Consider the following 22,615-nt stretch of genomic DNA (forward strand, 5'->3'; position numbering starts at 1 on the left):
AGGAGGGCATGGAGCTACCTGCCAGAGAGCAGCAGGTAAGCGCATAGCTCCTCCTGATAGCCCTCAATGTCTACATGTATTTAAAATTGAGAGGTGGGCAACAACGCCAGGGGTGAGGTGTACACCCTGATGGTCTTTTGTATTCCGTGTAGCGTGCCCACCCCCAAGATCCTATATGTATGTGTTATGAGAGTGTGAGTAATGTGAATGTCTAAGTTGTGAGATAAAATTGAGGCACAGGCAGCCAGAAGGGGACAGAGGGGGGGATGCCTCCCCTGCACCCTGGTGACACACCTTTACCCCAAGGCCCTGCATGTGTGGGTGATTGTGGTGGAGCGGGAAGAGGGAGGCAGCTGGAGATGGGGAGGGAAGGAAGGGAGGGGCAAGTGACCCCTCCCTGGGGCCAGCTCCCACGCTGACCCCAGTAGGCACCCCCATACTCTGCAACTCGCCAGGGAAAGGGGGCCCAGGCCCATCCGGACCGGGGCCCATCATAACAGTACCGCCCGGCCCCACCACAGAGAAAACTGCACCCACACCGTCATCCACTCATCTTCCAGACTACACAAGACAATAGACGCCCAGACTGAGATCTTTCTCCACCTCTCCTGTATCTCCCCCTCCTGCAGAGTGAGTTCCTGAAGAACTCACTCTGCAACCCCGGGTTGTGCCCTCCAAGGAAGATGCTCCTGGGGAACCCCCCGACCCCCTAAGCCTGTCCCTACCCCCACACCAATCACAACAGCGAAGGTGGGACCAAACTATGACCCCCCACCCCCACTAGGTGATAGAGCTAATCAAAGGAGCCCAGAGCAATTGATCTGATGTGGTGGCAGAGGCTGTATCAACACTAATCTAATAGATAATTTCTATATTTGTTAGAATTAAGATTATTTTTATTTTTCCAGTTCATGAGGACTGTTTTCTTGGCTATGCATAGGGCAGTGAAAACCATATGGGCTATATTCTTATCTGTAGTGACATTATCTAAGCTGCCCAACAAACACACTAAAGGGGAAGCTGGAATGTTACATTTCAGACACTTCGATAAGTCTTCACATATCTCGCGCCAAAACTTCTGAACTGGTGGACAGAACCAAAGAGCGTGGATATAATTGTCCGGTGAATTGGTTTGGCAGTGTGAGCAGTTGTTGGTAGACGTAAAGCCCATCTTGAACATCCGATGACCTGTATAGTGCACTCTATGTAGTATTTTGTATTGAATTAATTGAAGACTGGGATTTCTAATTAGATGAAAGGTTTTTAAGCAAATCTGAGACCAGAAGTTTAGGTCTAAGTTAACTGATAAATCCGCTTCCCATTTTGCAATAGGAAGTGATATTGATTCATCTGTTTTAGAAAGCATTCTTTATCTTTTGGAAAGTAATTTGGGGGCTTTAAGAGTAAGAAATTGAACCACACTTGGTGGTGTTTGTAGTTCAACTTGACCCGGTTTAAATTTCATTTTTACTATGGATTTAATTTGTTGATATTCTAAAAATCTTTTCTTGTTGATCCCATATTGTGTAACTAGTCTGTCAAATGAAATAAATTCTGTTCCTTCTAATATATGTTCTAAATATTTGATTCCTTTATCACTCCAATCTGAAAAGTTTATCATATTATTGTTTTGTAATATGTCAGGGTTGTTCCAGATAGGTGTACGTTTGCATGGGATTAATGAAGACTCAATTTTAGAAACTCCCACCATGCTGTCAGAGAAGAGCTGATGTTGATGCTTTTGAAGCATTCATGTCGTTGGATGTTTGAGCTGATAAATGATAGATCTGAAATCTCTATATTATTGCAAAGTGCTTGTTCTACATCTAGCCAAGGTTCATCTAAGAAGGTATGTTTTAGCCATCCTGAGATAAACTGAAGCCTGTTGGCTAAGAAGTAGTGCTGAAAGTTAGGTAGTACTAATCCTCCTTTATCCTTGGTCTTTTGTAGTGTTTTTAAGCTTATGAAAACACTACAAGCTTGGGAGAAACATTAATACCTAAATATTTTATATTTCCCCATTGCAGTGGTGTAGAAGAAGAATTATGGAAGGAGCAATTAATCGGAAGGAGTGTAGATTTTGACCAGTTAATATCTGATATTCTTGCAAAAGAGTTTATCAATTCAATCACCCCAGAGATATTGGTTTGTGAGTTTTGGAGAAAAAGTAACACATCATCCGCATAAAGGCTGATTTTGTGTTCCACGTTCTTGCATTTTATGCCCTTCATTACTGAATTCTGTCTAATTGCTGCTACTAGTGGTTCAATAAAAATTGCAAACAGTGAAGGGGGAAGTGGGCATCCCTGCGTGGTGCCCCTCAGGAGACAGAAGCTTGAGGATGTTTGGTCATTTGTTTTGACACAAGCTGTTGGGGAATTATATAATATTTTTAACCAGTTTATGAAAGAGGATCCAAAACCAAATTAGTGTAAAGTTGCAAATAGAAATTTCCAGTTAACTCTGTCAAATGCTTTTAATGCATCTAAAGAAAATATTGTAGTTTCAAGGTTTTTACTGTATGAGTAGTCTATCAAATTAAGTAATCTGCGTGTATTTTTTGATGAGTGCCTACCTTTTATGAAACCAGTTTGGTCAGGATGAATTAAGAGGGGGGTTATTTTCTCTAGTCTCTTTGAGAGAGCTTTGCAGATTATTTTAAGGTCTACATTTATAAGGGATATTGGACGATAGCTTGAGGGATATACAGGGTTTTTGCCTGGTTTTAGCAGGAGATTAATGTTTGCAGAATTCATATTTGGTGGAAGTCAGCCCTTTTCTTTGATTTCCAACAACGTTCTGTAAAAAACTGGTGCTAGAATCGACCAGAATTCTTTGTAGAATTCTGCAGGAAAGCCGTCTGGACCTGGAGCCTTATTATTGGGTATACTTATCAGGGCTTCCTGGAGTTCACCTGGTGTCAGTGGTGAATCCAGTGCCATTGCTTGAGTGTCTAATAATTTTGGAAGAGTTATGTTGTCCAAAAACTGATCAATTTCATTTTTAGATGGGTTTATTTGTGGTGAATACAATCTTTTATAGAAATCCCTGAAAATGTTGTTTGTTTGTTTCGGGTCATATATTGTGTTCCCAGATGAATCTTGAACAGCACCTATAGTTGTTCTTTATTTATTTATTTTTAGCTGGTTTGCTAGAAATTGACCGGATTTATTACCATGTTCATAATTTTGAAAGCGTAGTCTTTGTACTAAGAATTTTGTTTTGTTTTTTATCAATCATCTCATTTAATTCTAGTTTTGTTTTGCATATTTTGTTCAATGTTTCCTGATCTTGGTGGGACACGTAGGCTTCTTCTAGTGATGTAATGTTTTTTTCTAATTCCTTAATATTTTTGTTTTCTTCTTTCTTTTTATGTGATGAGAAAGAAATTATTTTACCTCTCATTACAGCTTTGCTTCCCATAGAACAGATGCTGAAGTTCCGGGAGTGTCATTATAGTCTAAATATGAAGTCCACTCTTTTTTAAAATATTTAATAAAGTCTTCATCTTTAAGTAGTGATGTATTTTACTTGGCGTAGTATTATTCTTGTGCATTAGTGTTAAAGATACAGGAGCATGATCGCTAACAGCTATAGGGTGAATCTCAGTGTCTGAAATGCTACTCAGCAGTGAGCTGCTGACCAAAAAAATAATCCAGACGAGAGTAGGAGTGATGAACATGTGAGAAAAAAGTATATTCCTTACTGGTGGGGTGAAGGGAGCGCCATGCATCGCAAAGAGTCGCTCATATGCTGTTTGATTATATTTGTGGACTGCCAATTGCGGCGAGTTCCTGCTGTACTGAGCCTATCTATTTCTTCATTTAGTCCAAGGTTGAGGTTGCCTCCAAGAACAAGTGTGCCATCTAAGTGTTCAGAGAGTGCACTGAAAAAACCGTGAAAGAATGAGGGATCATCAACATTTGGACCATATACACTTACAATACATAGCTTTTTATCACGTATAGATAGTTTAATGATTAAGAATCTGCCCTCTGGATCTATAACTGTATCGAGTACTGTGAAATTAATATTTTTATGTATTAAAATTGCTACTCCCCTTTGTCTAGAATTATAACAAGCTGAGAACACATTAGGAAACTCAGGTGTTTTAAGTTCATTCGAACATCTGCCTGTTCTCTGGAGCCAGCTCCATTTATATTCCATGTAACAAACCTTAGTGCGCCCATAGATGTCTGTGTATAACTAGGGGTGTACGCTGTGTGTGTCGCTTAGACAGGTGGAGAGAATACTTCACTTGTTGATAAATAAAGAGAAGGAGAGAGAGAAAAAATGTGTGGCGAGATGCTCCCTGAGTTTGACTATATGTGTGCATATTTACTAATATGAGTACGCTTGGCTTAAGTGTGTGTATCCTATAGGTCTGTGTGCGCTGTCTGACTGATGTAAATGCGCTGTCGTTGAGCGCATGATTTTGCATGATCGTGCTGTGCGTATGTGTTGAAATAAAGGATGTTGATTGTGGATGTGTGTGGAAGCAGGTGATCGAAGCAGTGAAAGAAAATAAAAAAAGGAAGAAACCAAGGACAAGGGTGAGCAGCATAAAAACAAGAGGGGGAAAAAGACGGGGAAAAAAACGAGAAGAAAAAAAAACGGAAACAATCCAATTAAACCATTGACGGAGAGTGACGGTGTAAATTTTGCTATGATATTACACTTAAGATGCGATTTGAGTTAAACAGATGTTAATGCAAGTTAGTGTGAGTGGATAGGGAAAGGGTGTAGCGGATTCTTATCTGGTGTGAAGTTAATACAGCCACGGAGTGATGTCGGGATCACGGTGAAGCTGTCCGTCCACGTACAGCCGGTCCACAGCAATGACAGCGCGGGAGCCCTTCTGGATGAAGCCGCGTTGGATTGGGAAGAGGACCCTGCGTCATTCCAGGATCTCTTTGGGAAACTGGTCGTTCACGCTGAAGTCCGTTCCTTTTAATTCCCTGCCGTGGCTTTTCACCTGTTCCTTTTGTTTGAAGTGGCCGAATGTGGCCACAATAGGACGTGGTCTCCCGGCCGCTGCCCGCATGGGGCCGATGCGATGCACCCTATCAAAGGCGATGTTCTTCACCGTGTCCTCCGGCAGCTTCAGGTGGGTTTTGATGAAGCTTTTTACCATAGTCTCCGCGTCTTCTCCAGCGGCTTCTGGAATACCAGAAAATATGAGATTATCTCGCATGCCACGAGCTTGTAGATCAATAACTGTTTCTTTTATTTTTTTATTTTCTCTATTTAGCTGGGTAACATTGTCTGTGAGACATTTCACCGACTCCCTTAGCGTGGCATTTTCAGCAGCGAGCGTTTCCACCTGCTGCTGGCTGAACTCCAGGGATTCTCGCAAGGATTTAAATTCCCGGTGAAGAATCTCCACCAAGGACAGCCTTTCATCGAAACTGGACAATCGTTGGTCGATTGACTCCAATATGTCGACAATATCTTTGCTGGCTGGCGATGTTGTGCCGGGGGAATCTGCAGGGTGAAGTCTTTTTGACGACGGCGTGTCAGGTTTGGCCGGGGAAGCTGCACTCTGGACCTTCTTCATCATGAGATACTGGAAGCACTGATCAATGCAATCTTGGAGATCCTCTAAACTCTCCCCGTTGTTCTCCAGGGTGTTGGAGATGATTTAGACAAATGTTGTTAGTTATAAGACAATTGATAAGTGTATTTGGTAATACTGAAATGTAAACTACCATTCGCTTTAATCTCCGGCGTCTGATGTCAGTTACAACAGTCAGCTTGATGTCAGCTTACCTTGTCCGTCACTTTCATCACTTACCTCTGACTCCGTCACTTACCTCTGACTCTGACCCTCCTTTCAGTCTGGTTTTAAACATCTACATTCCACTGAAACAGCACTTTTACGTGTTTTTAACGATATCTTTTTAGCTACTGATTGTGAAAGTTCCGTGATCCTTGTGCTTTTAGATCTTACTGCAGCGTTTGACACTGTTGACCACAATATTCTTATCTCTCGTTTGAAACACCTGGTTGGCATTAAAGGTGCAGCACTGCATCTGCTTCACTCATATTTGAGTGAAAGAACGTTTAGTGTTAAAGTTGAAAATTTTGAGTCCACCTCAGCCCCCCTTCCTTGTGGGGTGCCCCAGGGATCAATCCTTGGCCCTCTTCTTCTTTTATTATACCTGCTCCCTTTGGGGTCTATTTTTAGAAAACACGAAATATCCTTTCACTGCTACGCAGACGACTGCCAAATTTATTTGCCTTTAGCACCAAATGGCCCAGGCTCCATCCAAATCCTTTTGAACTGCCTTGAAGATATCAAAGCTTGGATGGCTCTGAACTTTTGGAGTTTCAATGAGAGTAAAACGGAGGTGATTGTATTTAGACCTAAAAATATTTCATACAGCCTGCTCGTAAATTGTGGTTGGCTAGGGTCTTATATCAAGCAGCATGTGACAAACTTGGGAGTCATTATGGACGCAGATTTTAAATTGGACAAACATATTAGTTCAGCGTTGCAAAAAGGCTTTTTCCAACTGAGGCAAATAGCTAAGCTGAAGCCAGTTTTGTCAAGACGTGACATGGAGAAGGTAATACATGCCTTTATTTCAACATGGCTTGACTACTGTAATGCACTGTTTTTTAGAGTCAGCCAACGATCTCTTGCTCGTCTTCAGCTCATTCAAAATGCCGCTGCCCGCCTCTTAACTGATACCCACAGCTATGAACATGTAACATCTATCCTGTCTTCTCTTCATTGGCTTCCTGTTCATCACAGAATTAATATCAAAGTCCTAATACTGGTTTATAAATGCCTTAATGCTGAAGTAACTCGGAAATGTATGGGGGATCTTGCTCCCCCATACATTTCCAAGTTACTTCAGCCTTATATTCCTTCACGGACCCTTAGATCAGCTGACCAGCTGCTGTTGGTTGTCCCAAAATCAAGGCTTAAACGTAGAAGAGAACGAGCCTTTTCAGTTATGGCCCCAAAACTTTGGAATATGCTGCCTTTAAATATTAGACAGGCATCTTCGTTTCCTGTTTTTAAAATACTTTTGAAAACACACCTTTTTTCGATAGCGTTCAGACTGGCTTGAGTTGATATGGTTTTTGAGTGTCAGTGGTTGTATTTTGTGTTTTACCCTGTGTTTCTGTACAGCACTTTGGGCAAACTTTTTGCTTTTAAACGTGCTATATAAATAAACTGGATGGATTTGGATTTGAATAATTGTTGATGTAGGTTACAAATAAGTCTTCTATTGATTTGAATTGAATTCGTTGTGCTATGCTGCTTTGTTCACTGTGGCTTTGCGGGCTAATGCTTGATGTATTTTGTAGGAAAACCAGCCTACAAAATGCTGGAATGCGATCCAGACTGGGCACCCTCTATCAACCTGGGACATACCGAGTTTAAAGCTGCTACCACAGCGAGATTTGATCGGTTAAGAGAGAGAGAGAGTGATATCAAAACAGCCACAAAAAGTCCCGCATATATGTGCCCAAGTGTTGTATTGAAGCAATCAAGTGATGAATAACTGTTTTCCAGTATGTTGTTTTGAAATGATTATTTTAGTTTGGTTTGTTTTTTTGCATTGTTGATTTGTTTTTCACTGAAGCAGCTAATACAGCATAATGGAATACAATTTGGCATCTTTCTTGTAAGATTCTATAATAGAACGAAACAATAATGCCAGTTATAAATAAAGACAATAAATGTAATGAATTATGAAACACTTATTTTAGCAGACTAACATGTGAGCTGGAGTGAGCTGGAGTGTTCTGGAACGTTATATTTGGTCTTCGAATGGCTGCAATCCAGGCCATCCATCGCCTCTTTGTTACCTCGGAAACATGGCTTGAACAATTTCTCTTCCACAACAGAATCCGATAAAAACCGCTTGCCACTCGTACCTACAATCCTTTGCGGTTTTACCCCGGAAATGACGTCACATTTTCAATCTGTATTGGATCTGAAAATTAACAACAGCAGTGAAATGGAATAGTCCAAATTACCAAAGTAAACTGGACCTGGGCTTGTTGCAGGGATCTGAAGTTACTAAACATTTTGTGAGTGTATGCACTCACACTTAGGACCATATAATAATAAATATGTGCGTGATGAAAGTTGGGCAGCACGCTAACGTCTTTAGTCCACTCTGTATGCTCGTATGGGTCTAAGCCTTTCACTCCTTTGATTTTTTTTCCTCATAATTTTTTTTTGCCTTTTTGTCACGTCTGTCTTTGTACGGACCTGCAGTGTTCTCCTTCGTTTTGTACATAACTGTTTTTGGGGCAAATAAAATGCAAGTAGGGATTAAAACCGCAGAATTAATGATTACCGGTGCTGGAAATGCTAGCGATTGATGCAGTGTTTTGATTTTGCTGCCACTCGTACCTACAATGCAATGCGCAAAAGTAATGTGGTCTGTCGATCTCTATTAACCTAACCCCAGTGAAAGTAGGCTCACAAAGGCTCTGGACCCAGAGAGAACCCACACAGAAAAGTCAGATGGTGGATTCAAACTCAGGGCTTTCTCGCTGTGAGGCCACAGTGCTAACCACTGCTTCACCCTGATGCCCTTGCCACCACCCTTTGTTCTGGAAATTCCTGTTTTTCCTTAACTGTGAACCTTGTCGCATCAAGGAACAGCACAGCCCTCATTCTAGCCTTCTGTTTCTGTTTGCCTTGTTCTTACATGAAGAGAATAACTAAGGCTCATTATTAGCACTCCTCAGGGCTGAAAGTCTTTAGATGTGTCTCATGACACATCTACACATTCAAAACCACCTGCTGCTTCCTTCCATTGCCGTAACTGTTAACTCAACTTTCTTCAAACATAGGAAAAACACATAGTGTAGTCATCACAAAGGCTCTGAATCTCTCTGTGACCTCCGGATAAAAACGAGGCAAAGTGTGTTTGTTGAATCAGGGGAGAGTACGTGGGAATTGAGGGCAGATGAGAGGTCCCGTTTATAGCGATGCTGCCTCTCTGTCTGCAGCCAAATAGCTGCCTACACAAGCACTGCATCCTTCCCCTAAGCGGCTGACCTCCTCTCTGCTCCCACTCCTCAAATGGCAGCAAAGTCATGCAGGGAAATCTACCATCCACTTCCAGCACAGAGTTTGATCAGACATTCTTCTTCTAAACTTGTAAAAGTAGTGAAGTTAGAATGCAGAATTGTGCCAAATTTGAATTGCAATCTTTTTTTTAAACTGCTTTGACAATTTAGCTAGTCTATTTTCAGAAGTATTCTTTCATTATTCTCCTTGGAGAATTAGACTATGAAGACTGCATAAATCACCTGCATATGTCGTTTTTTTGCTGGCCTAACTGCACGAAACTTTGGAGCATCTTATCTTATTTTTCAAAGAAGAAGAAGAAATTAAATGAAATCACACCAAGTCCACCACGTCACTGGTGAAACATCTAGCTTTAGAGATCATGCCAGGGTTACAATTTGGGGTAGAACCAAATACCTTTATCTCTTAATATAAAGTCCCTTGAGAGTGCTTTTTGTTGTGTACTGGGGGTATTTAAAAAAAAATTTATATAATTAAATTTTATATTTTCAGAAAAGTAATTTACAGGAGAAAAATGTAATGCTCACACATATACGATAATAATAATAATAATAATAATTATAATCATAATTACAATATATAATAATATGTGTATATATAATAATAATAATATAGAAATACTGTATAAACTACTAAGGCTGGATACTGTATATCCCAAGATAACATAAATGAAATGCATTGCCAGCTTTGGTTTAAAATGAGCTCCTTTGCTAAATAAGTACTGATATTAAACTGCTCTTTTTTTTTTTATCTCTCACTTTCTCCCATTTTCAAGTTCACATTTTTTTTTTCTTTCTTTTACAGTTCTCAGCATCCATAAGCGTCCAGTAAGGGGTCATGGAGGCATCAGCTTTCCTATGAAGAGCTGGAAGTGCATGGTGGACTGGGCTCTCAGCCCTGAGAACAAGGTCAACATTTCTAACAACATCCTGTCTACTGGCAAGCCAGGTGAGAGCTGTCAGAATAAGAAGTTAGCAGAAATATGAAAATAACATTCTAAACATAATCACCAAATACTGATTGCACGGAGCTTGGCTTCTGATTGACAATTCAGGAACACACGCTTGAATCTGTGAATGTTTGTGTTTGTTTGTTTGGTTGGGCAGGAGCTGTCAAGATACAAAGGCAAAATGGGGAACAGCAGTTGATTTATAAAACCGTGTTTACTGCCATTAATCTGCAAAGCAAAGCACCCTGCTCAGACAAATGCGTGCGGAGATGCTCGTATTTAATGTCGCAAATAAAACATGCAGGAGAATAAAATCAGTTTTACAGCTGTACAACAAAAAGTCACATTGTCTTCAATCAGGCCTGAGTAAGTTTCATAAAATGTTAATACAGAGCCCATCTGCTTTAACAATGTGATGGCACTGAATCACAAGCATTTACATACTGACTTGTGTCTTATAGTAAAAGGGAATTACACAACACTGGTTTTGGAGGAGGGAGGCACCATGACAAAGAAAATGAGCAAATTATGTGTGTGTGAAATACATAATGTGTTTATATGATAGATATTTGCCTTGAGTCATTTTATCTTAAATTATAAAATAGGTCATTAACATTTATGAAAATGATTAATCAATACAGGGCCTAGTGCCATATAACCCACAACTAGAGCTTAATTTAGCAATATTTTCTTCACTTCAGTCAACGTTTGCAGTATCCCAGAGCAAACGGAGCTTGTGAAGTTGTAGTTCCATGACCTCTGACACCAAAACTCAGCTGCCAAGCAAACAGAGAGGAAAATAGTGATCCTTAGCCTTTAGAAATAATGTTCCTAAGAGGTTGTAAAGGGTTTCCATCTGGAAAAAAATAGGAGACGCCAGAGACATAAAGGACATAAATCAACACTATGGTGACTGTGGTTCAGGAGGTAGCCGTATTGCCTGCTATTTGTAAGACAACCCATCAATATTTTAGAGTATCGAGATTCTAAACCCTGATTTGCCTTGTCAAAGCTTTTAGGCTTAGAATAAAAGAGCTGTATGAATGTCTGTGAATGGGTGAATGAGGCTTGTAGTAAAAAGCACTTTGAGCGCTCAAATAGTAAAAAAGCAAAAATACCAGTCCATTTTTTAAAAAACATTTTAAGTTTTTAATCATATTTTTCTGTTGATTCTTTGGAGTTTCCAGTTTGTATATCTTTGTGGGAAAAAAAGTTAGATAATTTAGATAATATTTAAAATAACCGCCCAGAGGTGTTTCATGATTGCAGTTGAGACTTGCTTCTGATTTTGAATTACACTAAGAAGTCCTGTTCCCTGTGACGTTTCCAAAGTATCTCTGTTATTGGCCAAGCTTGGCCATTTTGTTTTCAATTATATATATATAGAAATGCATTTTCAGCTTCTATACAGCTTTTGAGGGTATACATGACAGTGACTGAATGTTCTCTATGTGCTACAAAAACTAGCACAGATTCAGCACATCGTCTTAAGATGAGTATATAGCCATGAGTGGTAATTCATTGGTGGAGTTCAAAGATGTTCCCTTGGCCAAACTGAATGCACAGTACAGTAAAATCTTGCCAGAGTCTACCCAGGGAAACCCTCCCAGGTGGACAAAGCATCTGCAAGTACCAGTATCTCAGCTGGCTCATTTGGTGTCAACCTTTGTGATGTCACAAAGGTGACCATGTCCTTAGTCAAAAGTTTGGTTGATGTAGGATGAATTTAATGAGTTTCTGAGCAGTCAACTCGACCTGTGGACATTGTACCCACCTGTTTGGATTGCACCCTGAATTCAAAATGACACCAGATGTAATTTTTTTTCAGTGTTTGTGTTCTGCTTATAAAGTAGTGGATTCAGATATTTCAAAGCTATATATAAAAACCTCATAAAAAAGTCAAAAAGACCAGCAGAGTATCTGTTGGAAAAGGTAGAAAATCCTAGGCATGTCCGTATTATTTTGCTGGTCAGAGGAAAGAGAAGAAGAGAGACTTCTCGCCCTGTGCCATTCTAACAGTTGATGGGGACAAAACCAGCTGGGCTTGACTTTTGTCTGTAGTCAGGTGCTAGGTGCACGGCTTTCAATCACAGCAGGGCTATTTGACAGTCACAAAGTTTACAACAATTAAAGACAGTACTATACTGCTAGCATGCCAGTGAGGCCATCGTTCCTAATCAGGAGTCAACAGGAGCCAATCAGGACTAATTAGAGACAATTTTCTCTGCAGCTAGAAGTGTCTCCCAACGGCAATGTCACACCAGCAGCCAGCCTTCTTTATGCATAGAGCGTGGACTTGCTTACATTGATTAAAACAGCTCTCTGATCCCTTGTTTGTGCTGATTGATTGGTCCCTTCACACAGCTCCAAAATGTTCTGAAAAAAGCTTTATTTTTCATACAAAGGAAACTACAAATTACATGCTTTGTGACAGAAAAAACGAGAGGAGTGTGAATAGAGTTAGGGTCCACAGGCAGGATTTTCCTCCTCTTTGCAATGTGTAAGCACAAAACAGCACAACACTCACCTGTAATTTTAAACATGAAACAATTTTATCAGGTTCTGATGTTTATTTTATTTTACTCTGCTTTTAAAAGTTAATTTAATTGTTAAATTGTGAAAAACTGCTAAAATAGAAAAATAATTCTTGTAAATTCATTTACTTCCCTCTGAACGCAACTTTCTGTTTGACATAGTAATTAATCGTGACAACCTCAACTCAAGTACAGGTTAATTTAAAGGTGTGTTCAAGGCTCCACTCTATTTGTAGGTAGCTGGTGTAACTGGTAACTAAAGCAGCTGTGATTTAAACATCTTTTAAAGACAGTGTGAGCAAAAATTCATTTTACATGCTCAAAATATTATCGGTCACATGGAATTTGCATATTCTGTACTCCATGATCGGCATGTGTGCTTCTGTAAAGAGATAATGGAGCTTATTAGATAAGCACAAGCACACATTCATTATTAATGGGTTTTCTAGTCCAGTTCCTCTCACCACTAACAGGTTCAGATTCTGAACAGTCCACAATATGGCTCTAAAACTGGAGCCATATTGTGTGTGTGTGTGTGTGTGTGTGTGTGTGTGTGTGTGTGTGTGTGTGTGTGTGTGTGTGTGCGTGCATGTGCGTGCTTATGAGCAGAGATTTAGCTGTTTAGCAGATATTTAACCGTTTCCGTTCTTGCACACACATAACTTATAAACTATTGTCCCTCCAGGCTAGTTCTTACTGAGCACACACAGTCTGACTAGCCTATTGGTTAGGCCAGCCAAAGCGTGTATGAGTAGGACAAATAATACTTCAACCCCCTCACAACTCGCACGTGTCTTTTTCGGTTACCCCCTGATGCCCATGGGAGCTCAGCTGTTGCCTGGGAGCTAAAGCCTTTGCCTGCTGCCTGGCACACGTCTGTGTTCTCTCGGGCTGCCATGTAGTGTGCTGGAGCAGAAGTCCCAGCAAATGTCCCAGCAGATGGAGTTATATGTGAGAGAGAGTGCATGTTTGTGTGTGTGTTTTAATTATTATTAATATTTTTACTATTATTTGTAATATTATTTTGCCTTTGACACAGCTGCCAGATAAAGAAAGCATTTCCTTCCCTCAGGCCTGCCAGTGACTTCATGTTCTCCAGCAATTAAGTCTCCTCACATGTTGGCACTACTCTTCAACAGTGGGGGTTCACCCACAGAAAGCTGCAGCCACAGATTTTACAGATCAATATCGATGGAAACAAAAGTGTAACTTGGTGTTCCTGAACCACACATTTGTTTGTTCTTATTTATCCACTGTATATTTTTGAGATTTGGGAAGGATAACCAACATAAATAGATGGTAGCTTTGGTTGTGGTTCAAAAACAAAAAACTGTGAGAAAGGTTCATACAGTATTTGAGATAGCCTGCCAACATGACTGCTTTTACAACTTAATGAAACAAGTAAAGCTGACATGCTCATCAACATTCAAGTTTATCAGATCTGTGTTGTCTACAGTGTGGCTTCCAGTAAACTCACAAGAATGCTAAAATCTTTCAGTGTGTTGGCTGTTTTAATTCAATTCAATTGTATTTATATAGCGCCACATCACAACAACAGTCGCCTCAAGGTGCTTTATATTGTACAGTAGATCGTACAATAATAGATTCAGAGAAAACCCAAAAATCATATGACGCCTATGAGCAAGCACTTTGGCGACAGTGGGAAGGAAAAACTCCCTTTTAACAGGAAGAAACCTCCGGCTGAACCAGGCTCAGGGAGGGGCGGGGCCATTGCTGCGACCGATTGGGGTGAGAGAAAGAAGACAGGATAAAGACATGCTGTGGAAGAGAGACAGAGATTAATAATACGTATGATTCAATGCAGAGAGGTCTATTAACACATAGTGAGTGAGAAAGGTGACTGGAAAGGAAAAAAACTCAGTGCATCATGGGAATCCCCCAGCAGCCTATGTCTATTGCAGCATAACTAAGGGAGGATTCAGGGTCACCTGGTCCAGCCCTAACTATATGCTTTACCAAAAAGGAAAGTTTTAAGCCTAATCTTAAAAGTAGAGATAGTGTCTGTCTCCCGAATCCAAACTGGAAGCTGGTTCCACAGAAGAGGGGCCTGAAAACTGAAGGCTCTTCCTCCCATTCTACTTTTAAATACTCTAGGAACAACAAGTAAGCCTGCAGTGCGAGAGCGAAGTGCTCTAATAGGGTGATATGGTACTACAAGGTCATTAAGATAAGATAGGGCCTTACTATTTAAGACCTTGCATGTGAAGAGCAGGATTTTGAATTCAATTCTGGATTTGACAGGAAGCCAATGAAGGGAAGCCAATACAGGAGAAATCTGCTCTCTTTTAGGTTTAGTTTTTAGGACTTCCCGATAATAATGAATTACAGTAGTCCAGCCTGGAAGTAATAAATGCATGAACTAGTTTTTCAGCGTCACTCTGAGACAGGATATTTCTAACTTTAGAGATGTTGCGCAAATGGAAGAACGCAGTCTTACATATTTGTTTAATATGTGCATTGAAGGACATGTCCTGGTCAAAAATGACTCCAAGGTTCCTCACAGCGTTACTGGAGGCCAAGGTAATGCCATCCAGAGTAAGAATCTGGTTAGATACCATATTTCTAAAATTTTCAGGGCCGAGTACAATAACCTCAGTTTGATCTGAATTAAGAAGCAGAAAGTTAGCGGCCATCCAGGTCTTTATGTCTTTAAGACATTCCCGCAGTTTAACTAATTGGTGTGTGTTATCTGGCTTCATGGACAGATAGAGCTGGGTGTCATCTGCATAGCAGTGAAAATGTATGCTATGTCTTCTAATGATGCTGCCTAAGGGAAGCATGTATAATGTAAACAGAATTGGTCCTAGCACTGAACCCTGTGGAACTCCATAATTAACCTCAGTGTGTGAAGAGGACTCTCCATTTACATGCACAAACTGGAGTCTATTAGATAGATATGATACAAACCACTGCAGTGCAGTACCTGTAACACCTACAGCATGTTCTAATCGCGCTAATAGGATATTATGGTCAACAGTATCGAACGCTCCACTGGGGTCTAGCAGGACAAGCGCAGAGATGAGTCCACTGTCAGAGGCTATAAGAATGTCTTTAATGAATATCAGTGGTACTGAAAGTAGCTGTAGATAATATTACATCTGTGGGATGACTATTGGTATTTTTTTTCTCTAATGATTAAAATTTTATTTGTGAAGAAGTTCATGAAGTCATTACTAGTTAACGTTAAAGGCATGGTTGGCTTAACAGAGCTCTGACTGTTTGTCAGCCTGGCTACAGTGCTGAAGAGAAACCTGGGGTTGTTCTTATTTTCTTCAATCAGTGATGAATAGTAAGATGTTCTGGCTTTGCGGAGAGCTTTCTTATAAAGCAGCAAACTATTTCTCCAGGCTAAATGATGGTCGTCTAAATTTGTGACACGCCATTTCCTCTCCAGCTTACGAGTCATCTGCTTTAGGCTACGTGTTTGAGAATTATACCACGGAGTCAGGTACTTCTGATTTGAGGCCTTATTTTTCAGAGGAGCTACAGTATCCAGAGTCGTACGTAGTGAGGAGGTAAAATTATTAACAAGATAATTGACCTCTGTTGGAGTAGTGTTCAGATAGCTGCTCTGCTCTGTGTTGGTACAGGGCATTGAAGATGATAACAGTGGGTGGATTATATTCTTAAATTTAGTTACAGCGCTTTCAGAAAGACATCTACTGTGATAAAGTCTACTCTCCACTGCTGTGTAATCAATTATTGTAAATGTAAATGTTATCAGGAAATGATCAGACAGGAGAGGGTTTTCAGGAAACACTGTTAAATGTTCAGTTTCTATGCCATATGTTGAAACAAGATCTAGAGTGTGATTAAAGTGGTGGGTGGGTTCTTTTACATTTTGAGAGAAGCCAATTGAGTCTAATAACAGATTAAATGCCATGTTGAGGCTTTCTTTTCGTAAGAAAAGCAACTGCAGTCTGAATTTGCAAAGGTTATCGCATTTAGGTTAAAGTGAAACATCTCTGTCATGATAGGAATAGTCTTTTCTGGATTAACTGTCTAATCCAACCCAATATCAAAGCAGAGCATGTAATAAACATGCTGGTCCACCCTGTCCATTTCATACTTTCCCTGTCCAAAGTGAAAAATGGGCATTTAAGCAGATGTTGCAGTACCAGCAGGGGGAGATAATATATTTAAAGCCACAAAGTCGCTAGTGACCAAAGGAGGAATTAAATGCATTCCAGGGTGCGTCTATGCCAGAAGCATTTAAGCTAGATGGCTAATTTGTATTTACATGTAAATGTGTTAATAATATATATTTAAACGCTTTCCCCTGATTATTTTCATGTTGGCTTGAAAAAAAAATGTGTCCCTCTGCTGTTGCTGCAACTTGCAACTGATCTTTTCCTAAGTTTAACCAAACGTTGAATGAAATCCAGTGAAACTGAAATGTAAAATTACTGCAAAGGAAGGATTCAACCTCAAAGACTATAAGCCTGGCAACCTGAGCTGTGAACAACCCTACACACCAAGCAGCCAGTTCAAGAGAGTTACATTTGGAAGACACACTTTCCAGTTTAGTTTCAGGTGCAAATATAGAAAGAATGAAATCACAATAATTGTTGTAATTAATGTTGAAAATAGCATTTTATGCAATAAAATGGGGGGTGGGGGTTACAAAAACGTCCTAAAAAAGGTTTGCAAGAGTTTGAGAAGCACATTTGTGTAGCAGCCCAGAAACTATCAAGCCATGTGAGAGTTTTTTAGTTCTCCAAGTGAAATTTATTTTAAAAAATTTTATTATTTTTCCCAGAGTGATGACAGTGTCACTAATGTTGCTATAGTCTCCTGCAATTCCAGGAATCAGTTTGGTGTCAGACAAAAATATACAAAGACCATGGACAGTATTTTGTATTTGAGCTTATAGTGTGTGTGTGTGTGTGTGTGTGTGTGTGTGTGTGTGTGTGTGTGTGTGTGTGTGTGTGTGTGTGTGTGTGTGTGTGTGTGTGTTGCACTTTTTAACAGAAAATTATCTTTGGTTTCAACTTTACATATCTGTCTGAGCATGTGCATGATTGTTGTTCTGTGTGCACAGTTGTGTTTGCATGTATCTGTGGGTTTGTGTCTAACAGTGTGAGAGACAGAGTTCATAGCTGAGTAGTCATGTAGGCCAGCCCCACTGTAAGTGCTCTGGGGGCTGGAGGAGTGGAGGCAGCGTGGCTGACCTGCATTCTATAGAAAAAGCCATTGTGCTAGCAGAGACTGAGACATTCAGCCTGTCTCATTGGCCTGGACTAAAGTGGGGTGGAACAATCCAGAACAGGGATCCAGCACCTCCAGTTAGTGAGCATTAAATCTGTTAGGCAGGTTAATCCATATTACTGTCTGTGTGAATAGGTAAATCTTCATGTGCTGCAGCCTGGTGTTTCTTTCAGTGATGGCATTGAGATACTTGCTCAATAATAAGAGCATAACAAACAGCTCACTTACAACCTCAAAAAAATCCTTTTTCCTGCTTAACCCTGTGATGCACTCAAGGTGAAGATGTAAAGTTGCATTCAAGGTACTTTGGTGTCTTGCTGGAGATACAGAGCTGAACATAAATTATCTTTTTTTAAGTGATGGGTCATTTCAGTAGCAACTTTCCAAACAGCTCAATAAATTAAAAGTCATGCAAACAATTTTTATACGGTTCATCACAAAATGTGTCCACTAGTTAAATGTACAAGTGAAGTATACTAAGTATACTTTGTATGCTATACTATAAGTATACTATAATAAGTATACTATACTTTTGTGTCATTCAAAGGTTGTATGAAAAGATGTGATAGACAGTTTATTGTAGGCTAAATTGGTTGGTTTGCAGTAGTGTGGTGCAGTTTACAGTGATGCATATTGTTGGACTGTACGGAGCAAAATGTAATATTTGTGTTAGGTTACTTCAAGGAGAGCAGACATTGATTTAAACTAAAAGTAAAGATGATGATACAGAATTGATTCTCTCACCAAATTTGACCTTTTATACATCTTAAAAATTAACCCATTCAACAGTCATATGGATTAACCTGCCTAAGAGATTGAATTGCTCACTAACAGGAGGTGCTGGATCCCTACACGTTTTAAGTGCTACATCCAGATGAACAGAATGAACTTTTTGGGATTTCCATATCTGGATGATTGAGCATGCATCAAGATTGTTTACTGCTACACCGTTGGAGGTCCCTAAGTTTGTTCTTAGAGTTCCTCCCATATGCCAAATCCCATGTTAATCCTTGTCTGTACCTCTGTTTCTTTCCTAATGCAGATCCAGATGATACCTCGACATTTGTAACTGGCATTGCTCTGTACAGAAACCTAGGCAGCATTCTCAATCTGCAGAGGTAAGACTTCTCAAGGCTGCTTCTGAAAGAAGTGGGATTTGGGGAGGTGGATTTCAGACAGGGAATTTGATAATGGGTTTGCATGAATGCAACAGAATGTTTTATACCAATGAACCAGGGATACTGGGTTTCACAAAAAAAAGACTTTCCATGTGTCAGTATAGATATGACTTTGTGATAGAGGTTGTGGTGGCACAGAAGTTGTCATGAAATCCATTCATCTCAGAATTCCTTTTTTTTTGTTTCATCTGTCTTTTCTTATTCCTCGAGTTTTTGGTTGTATGTAATGGTTTTGTTCAGCATATTCATTTTGTAGTTATCATGAAGGCAGAAAATAATGATTATTAATAAATAATAATTATCAGTTAATGAAAAATGCTTATTTAGCCTAGGGTCAGAATGGGTCTCCATGCGCATTACTATGGGATTTTGTTTTTTCTTTAGGGAACACTTACATTTGATTTAAATGAGTCTGTCAGTGAAGTCACTTGAAGACATGCACTGGACTTTGTATCCAAAAAATTTTTGTTATACTACTAGTGTTTCTAGGGGTGTTAAGTGGGTTTGTCTGTTCACCACTTTGTTATAGACTAAAGACATATCCAAATTCATGTAAAAAAAAAAAACCCAAACATTTAAAGTTAAAAATTCTCAGCAATCTTCTGTTTTTTTTTTCATTCTTCAACATATAGATTTAGGGTTCAGGTTAAGGTGTTAAGACCACATAGGCTTAACAGAAAAGGGTCAGATTATTAGCAGTGATGGAGATTGGACTCTGTGTATGATCATTTTTCTCAGTTTCTACCTGTTAAGGCACAAATCAAATCCTGGAATATTCCAGCTAAAACGGGCTCTGCAGAGTTTGATTTAGTTTACGGAACTCTGGTATGGAAGAGGCAGAAAGACACTCATTGCATTAATTGCACCATAATTTTCTTTCATACTGTGATGCAAACACATAGCTATTTCAGTGAAACATCCTTGACACAGGTTACCCACGTGGCCAAATTCCCTGAAGGGAAATTTGCCAGTGAAGAATAATAGCTTCTCTGGCCACTAAAAACTGCAACAGTGTGGAGGATAAATGGTTAATTTATCTCAGGTGTCATACACTGAGCTGTAAGGTAACAACAGAATCAAGTGGAATTAAACATTTGTCTGAAGTCAGTTCTGTCCTTAATAGAGTTAGTCCAATCTTCAAAAGTTATAAGATAAACTCTCCTAGTATATGTTGCTAGAACTCCCTATCAAGAATTCCTCTGGTCAGCGATGGCCAGTAAAGCTTAAGTTATCAAAAGTGTAGAAAGGTATTCTGAATTAATCCAACTGCTTTAGTATTATAGCCACGCAGTGCACACACACCATTTAACAACAATGCTCAAGACGTTTAACCATGTTCCAATGCAGCAAAACTGTGCTGCCAGGCCTTTTAGCATCAGCTGCAACAGTAAGCACTTCTAGCTAAATGAATGCAAGGAATAAATGTAGGAGTACTATTCTCGCAGTGGGTGGCCCCATGTACGTCTTGTTTTTGGGGTAAAGGCATATCTTGGGGGGAAGTTGCAGTTGCTGGTAGCATGATGATTTACATTTGTTTTAATAGAAACAGCCTGCAGTAACGTTGAGAAGGAGTAATGTATTATGATAATACGCTAAAAACACATGAATTGATAAAATAAGAGAAAAATCAAGCAGACCCTCACCATCTGAAATCTATATTTCCGCTCTTCTTCACTCTTCTTTTTCTCCCAATTTTATCTTTGTCGCTACTCCTTTTCTGTTTTTGATGCCTCTCTAAAAGAAAATGAGAGAAGTTTGAAGCGAGAGACTAGGTGACACAAAAGTTTAAGATGAGTGATTGTGTTTTCAAATGGTGAGAGGGTGATTGTGTGTTGTGGATACAGTGATGATGTGAATAATCAGGAAACAGAGCACGGGCTGTTGAACATGATTGGCCAACTGGAAGCTTTCGATGTCAGTTCTACCAGTAGCTATTCACTTTTTTCTGATTGTCTGATTCCACATGATTGATAGTAGCTATGGAAAAACAGAAATAGCAATGCATACTAAGCAGGGATACAGAATTTAAAATAAAATGTCTCAAATGTTATAAGATACTGATAGACAATGTGCTTCAGTTACTGGAAAAGAAGGATTACTGGATCCATTTGTTCTGAAGTAGAGCACAAAGATTCTGGCAAGTGGCTGTAAAACGACTGAAGCAGAAATGTGGTACTTATCATCCTGCTGATTAAGAAATCATGACTGGTCTGGATCTCATAAAAAATACAACTGAACACAAACTATCAGTATTTAAATGAACTCTAAGTGGCCTAGCTTTTTGTGGCAGCTACATAATATTTGCTAAACTAAGGATAATGTCAATATGTCCTTTCAAATTTCATTTGAACAACAGCCTTCAATATGACTTTGTCATCTGTGGATGCCATTATTGGCAGCATATTCCCCAAGTGGCCTTAAAGATATCAGGACTGTGAACTTAATCAGGATCAAGGACATCATTTTAGCTAGCTTAAAGTCAAGTGTCATTTGATGTTCGATGAAATCAAAGAACTGGAGTCAGTAAGACCAGTGATCTTCCAGATAGCAATTCATCCGTTTGTCTATGCTAAATTAGTTTTCTCAATTTTCAGTGTTGAAATGCACTTCTGTGTTTGTAGGGCTATGTTTCCTCCATACATCTATTTATATTTTGTTTGTCTAGACATTCCGAGGAATCTTCTGCCCTCTGTCACACCCACTTTGGGATGAATTAGATGAATTACATGCATTCATGTGTAGCATCTCCCAGTTGTATTAGCTTTAATTTCCAGGGTTTTGTTTTGTTTTATGTATATTAAATTAGTTGTCAGTTTACCACTTTTATAATGAAATATTTTTATAGAAGAATCCATTTCATATATTAGATACTTCAGACAAAACATTGGTGTGCTTTCATCTACATCTGAGTATCTTGAAATTTTGGGTGCATTTCCACTGCAGTATAGATTGTCAGTTAAAGGTGACAGTGCTGCCTTTTCTCTTCTTGTAGAAACAGCACAGTCCTCAATTCCAGGGTATTGTCAGTGACCATCAAGCCCACCCCTGCTTCCCTCACTGTTCCATTTGTGGTTGAGTTCTCTCACCTTTATAACGTGAGTAAAAAATCAACTTTTTACAGCTATAAAGCTGCTGCAACTGATCCTCTTTCATAACCATGTGGTTTCTCTGTTCTCCATTTATGTAGGGCACCACCAACCACACCTGTATATCCTGGGATGAGAGTGACAGGTAAGGCCCATGATATTTCTGATATGACATTTGACAGCACACACAGACGTATTAATTAATATTAATCAAATAATAATTAAGTATTAATGAATTCTTTGTGGCATGGATTCAGTAGGACGTGTAGGACATTTCAGATGTCATGCAATTTAATTCCTGAGAGATTTGGGGCCATATTGAAATTAGAGCATTAGGCAGTTGCTGAAGATTTTCAGCTGCACATCCATGATGCATTCCACCACAACCAAAGATGCTCTATGATCTAGTTACTGTGGAGGCTATTTGAGAACAGTGAACTCACCGTTGTGTTCAAGAAAGCAGTTTGAGACAATTTAGCTTTGTAGCCCCAGTTTGCTTTGTGGCATCTGGTGTTGCTCATCTGCTTCAGGGTTTTACATGCATCAGAGATGCTCTTATGCATATCTTTGTTGTA

The 22,615-nt window shown here is 39.5% G+C and overlaps 1 protein-coding gene across 1 annotated transcript in view; it reads left to right on the top strand.

Moving 5' to 3' along the window:
- The window catches only part of LOC308406217 (adhesion G protein-coupled receptor B1-like), a 213,550-nt gene that overhangs the window by 125,016 nt on the left and 65,919 nt on the right, over window positions 1–22,615 (top strand). The window contains exons 16-19 of the mRNA XM_080897088.1: window positions 9,869–10,012; window positions 18,819–18,894; window positions 21,947–22,049; window positions 22,142–22,185. Of these exons, the coding sequence (XP_080753214.1) occupies window positions 9,869–10,012; window positions 18,819–18,894; window positions 21,947–22,049; window positions 22,142–22,185 (367 nt within the window). The remainder of the gene's footprint in view (window positions 1–9,868; window positions 10,013–18,818; window positions 18,895–21,946; window positions 22,050–22,141; window positions 22,186–22,615) is intronic.

Source organism: Rhamphochromis sp. 'chilingali', assembly GCF_963969265.1.
Source record: "Rhamphochromis sp. 'chilingali' genome assembly, chromosome: 11".
Taxonomy (NCBI): Eukaryota; Metazoa; Chordata; class Actinopteri; order Cichliformes; family Cichlidae; genus Rhamphochromis; species Rhamphochromis sp. 'chilingali'.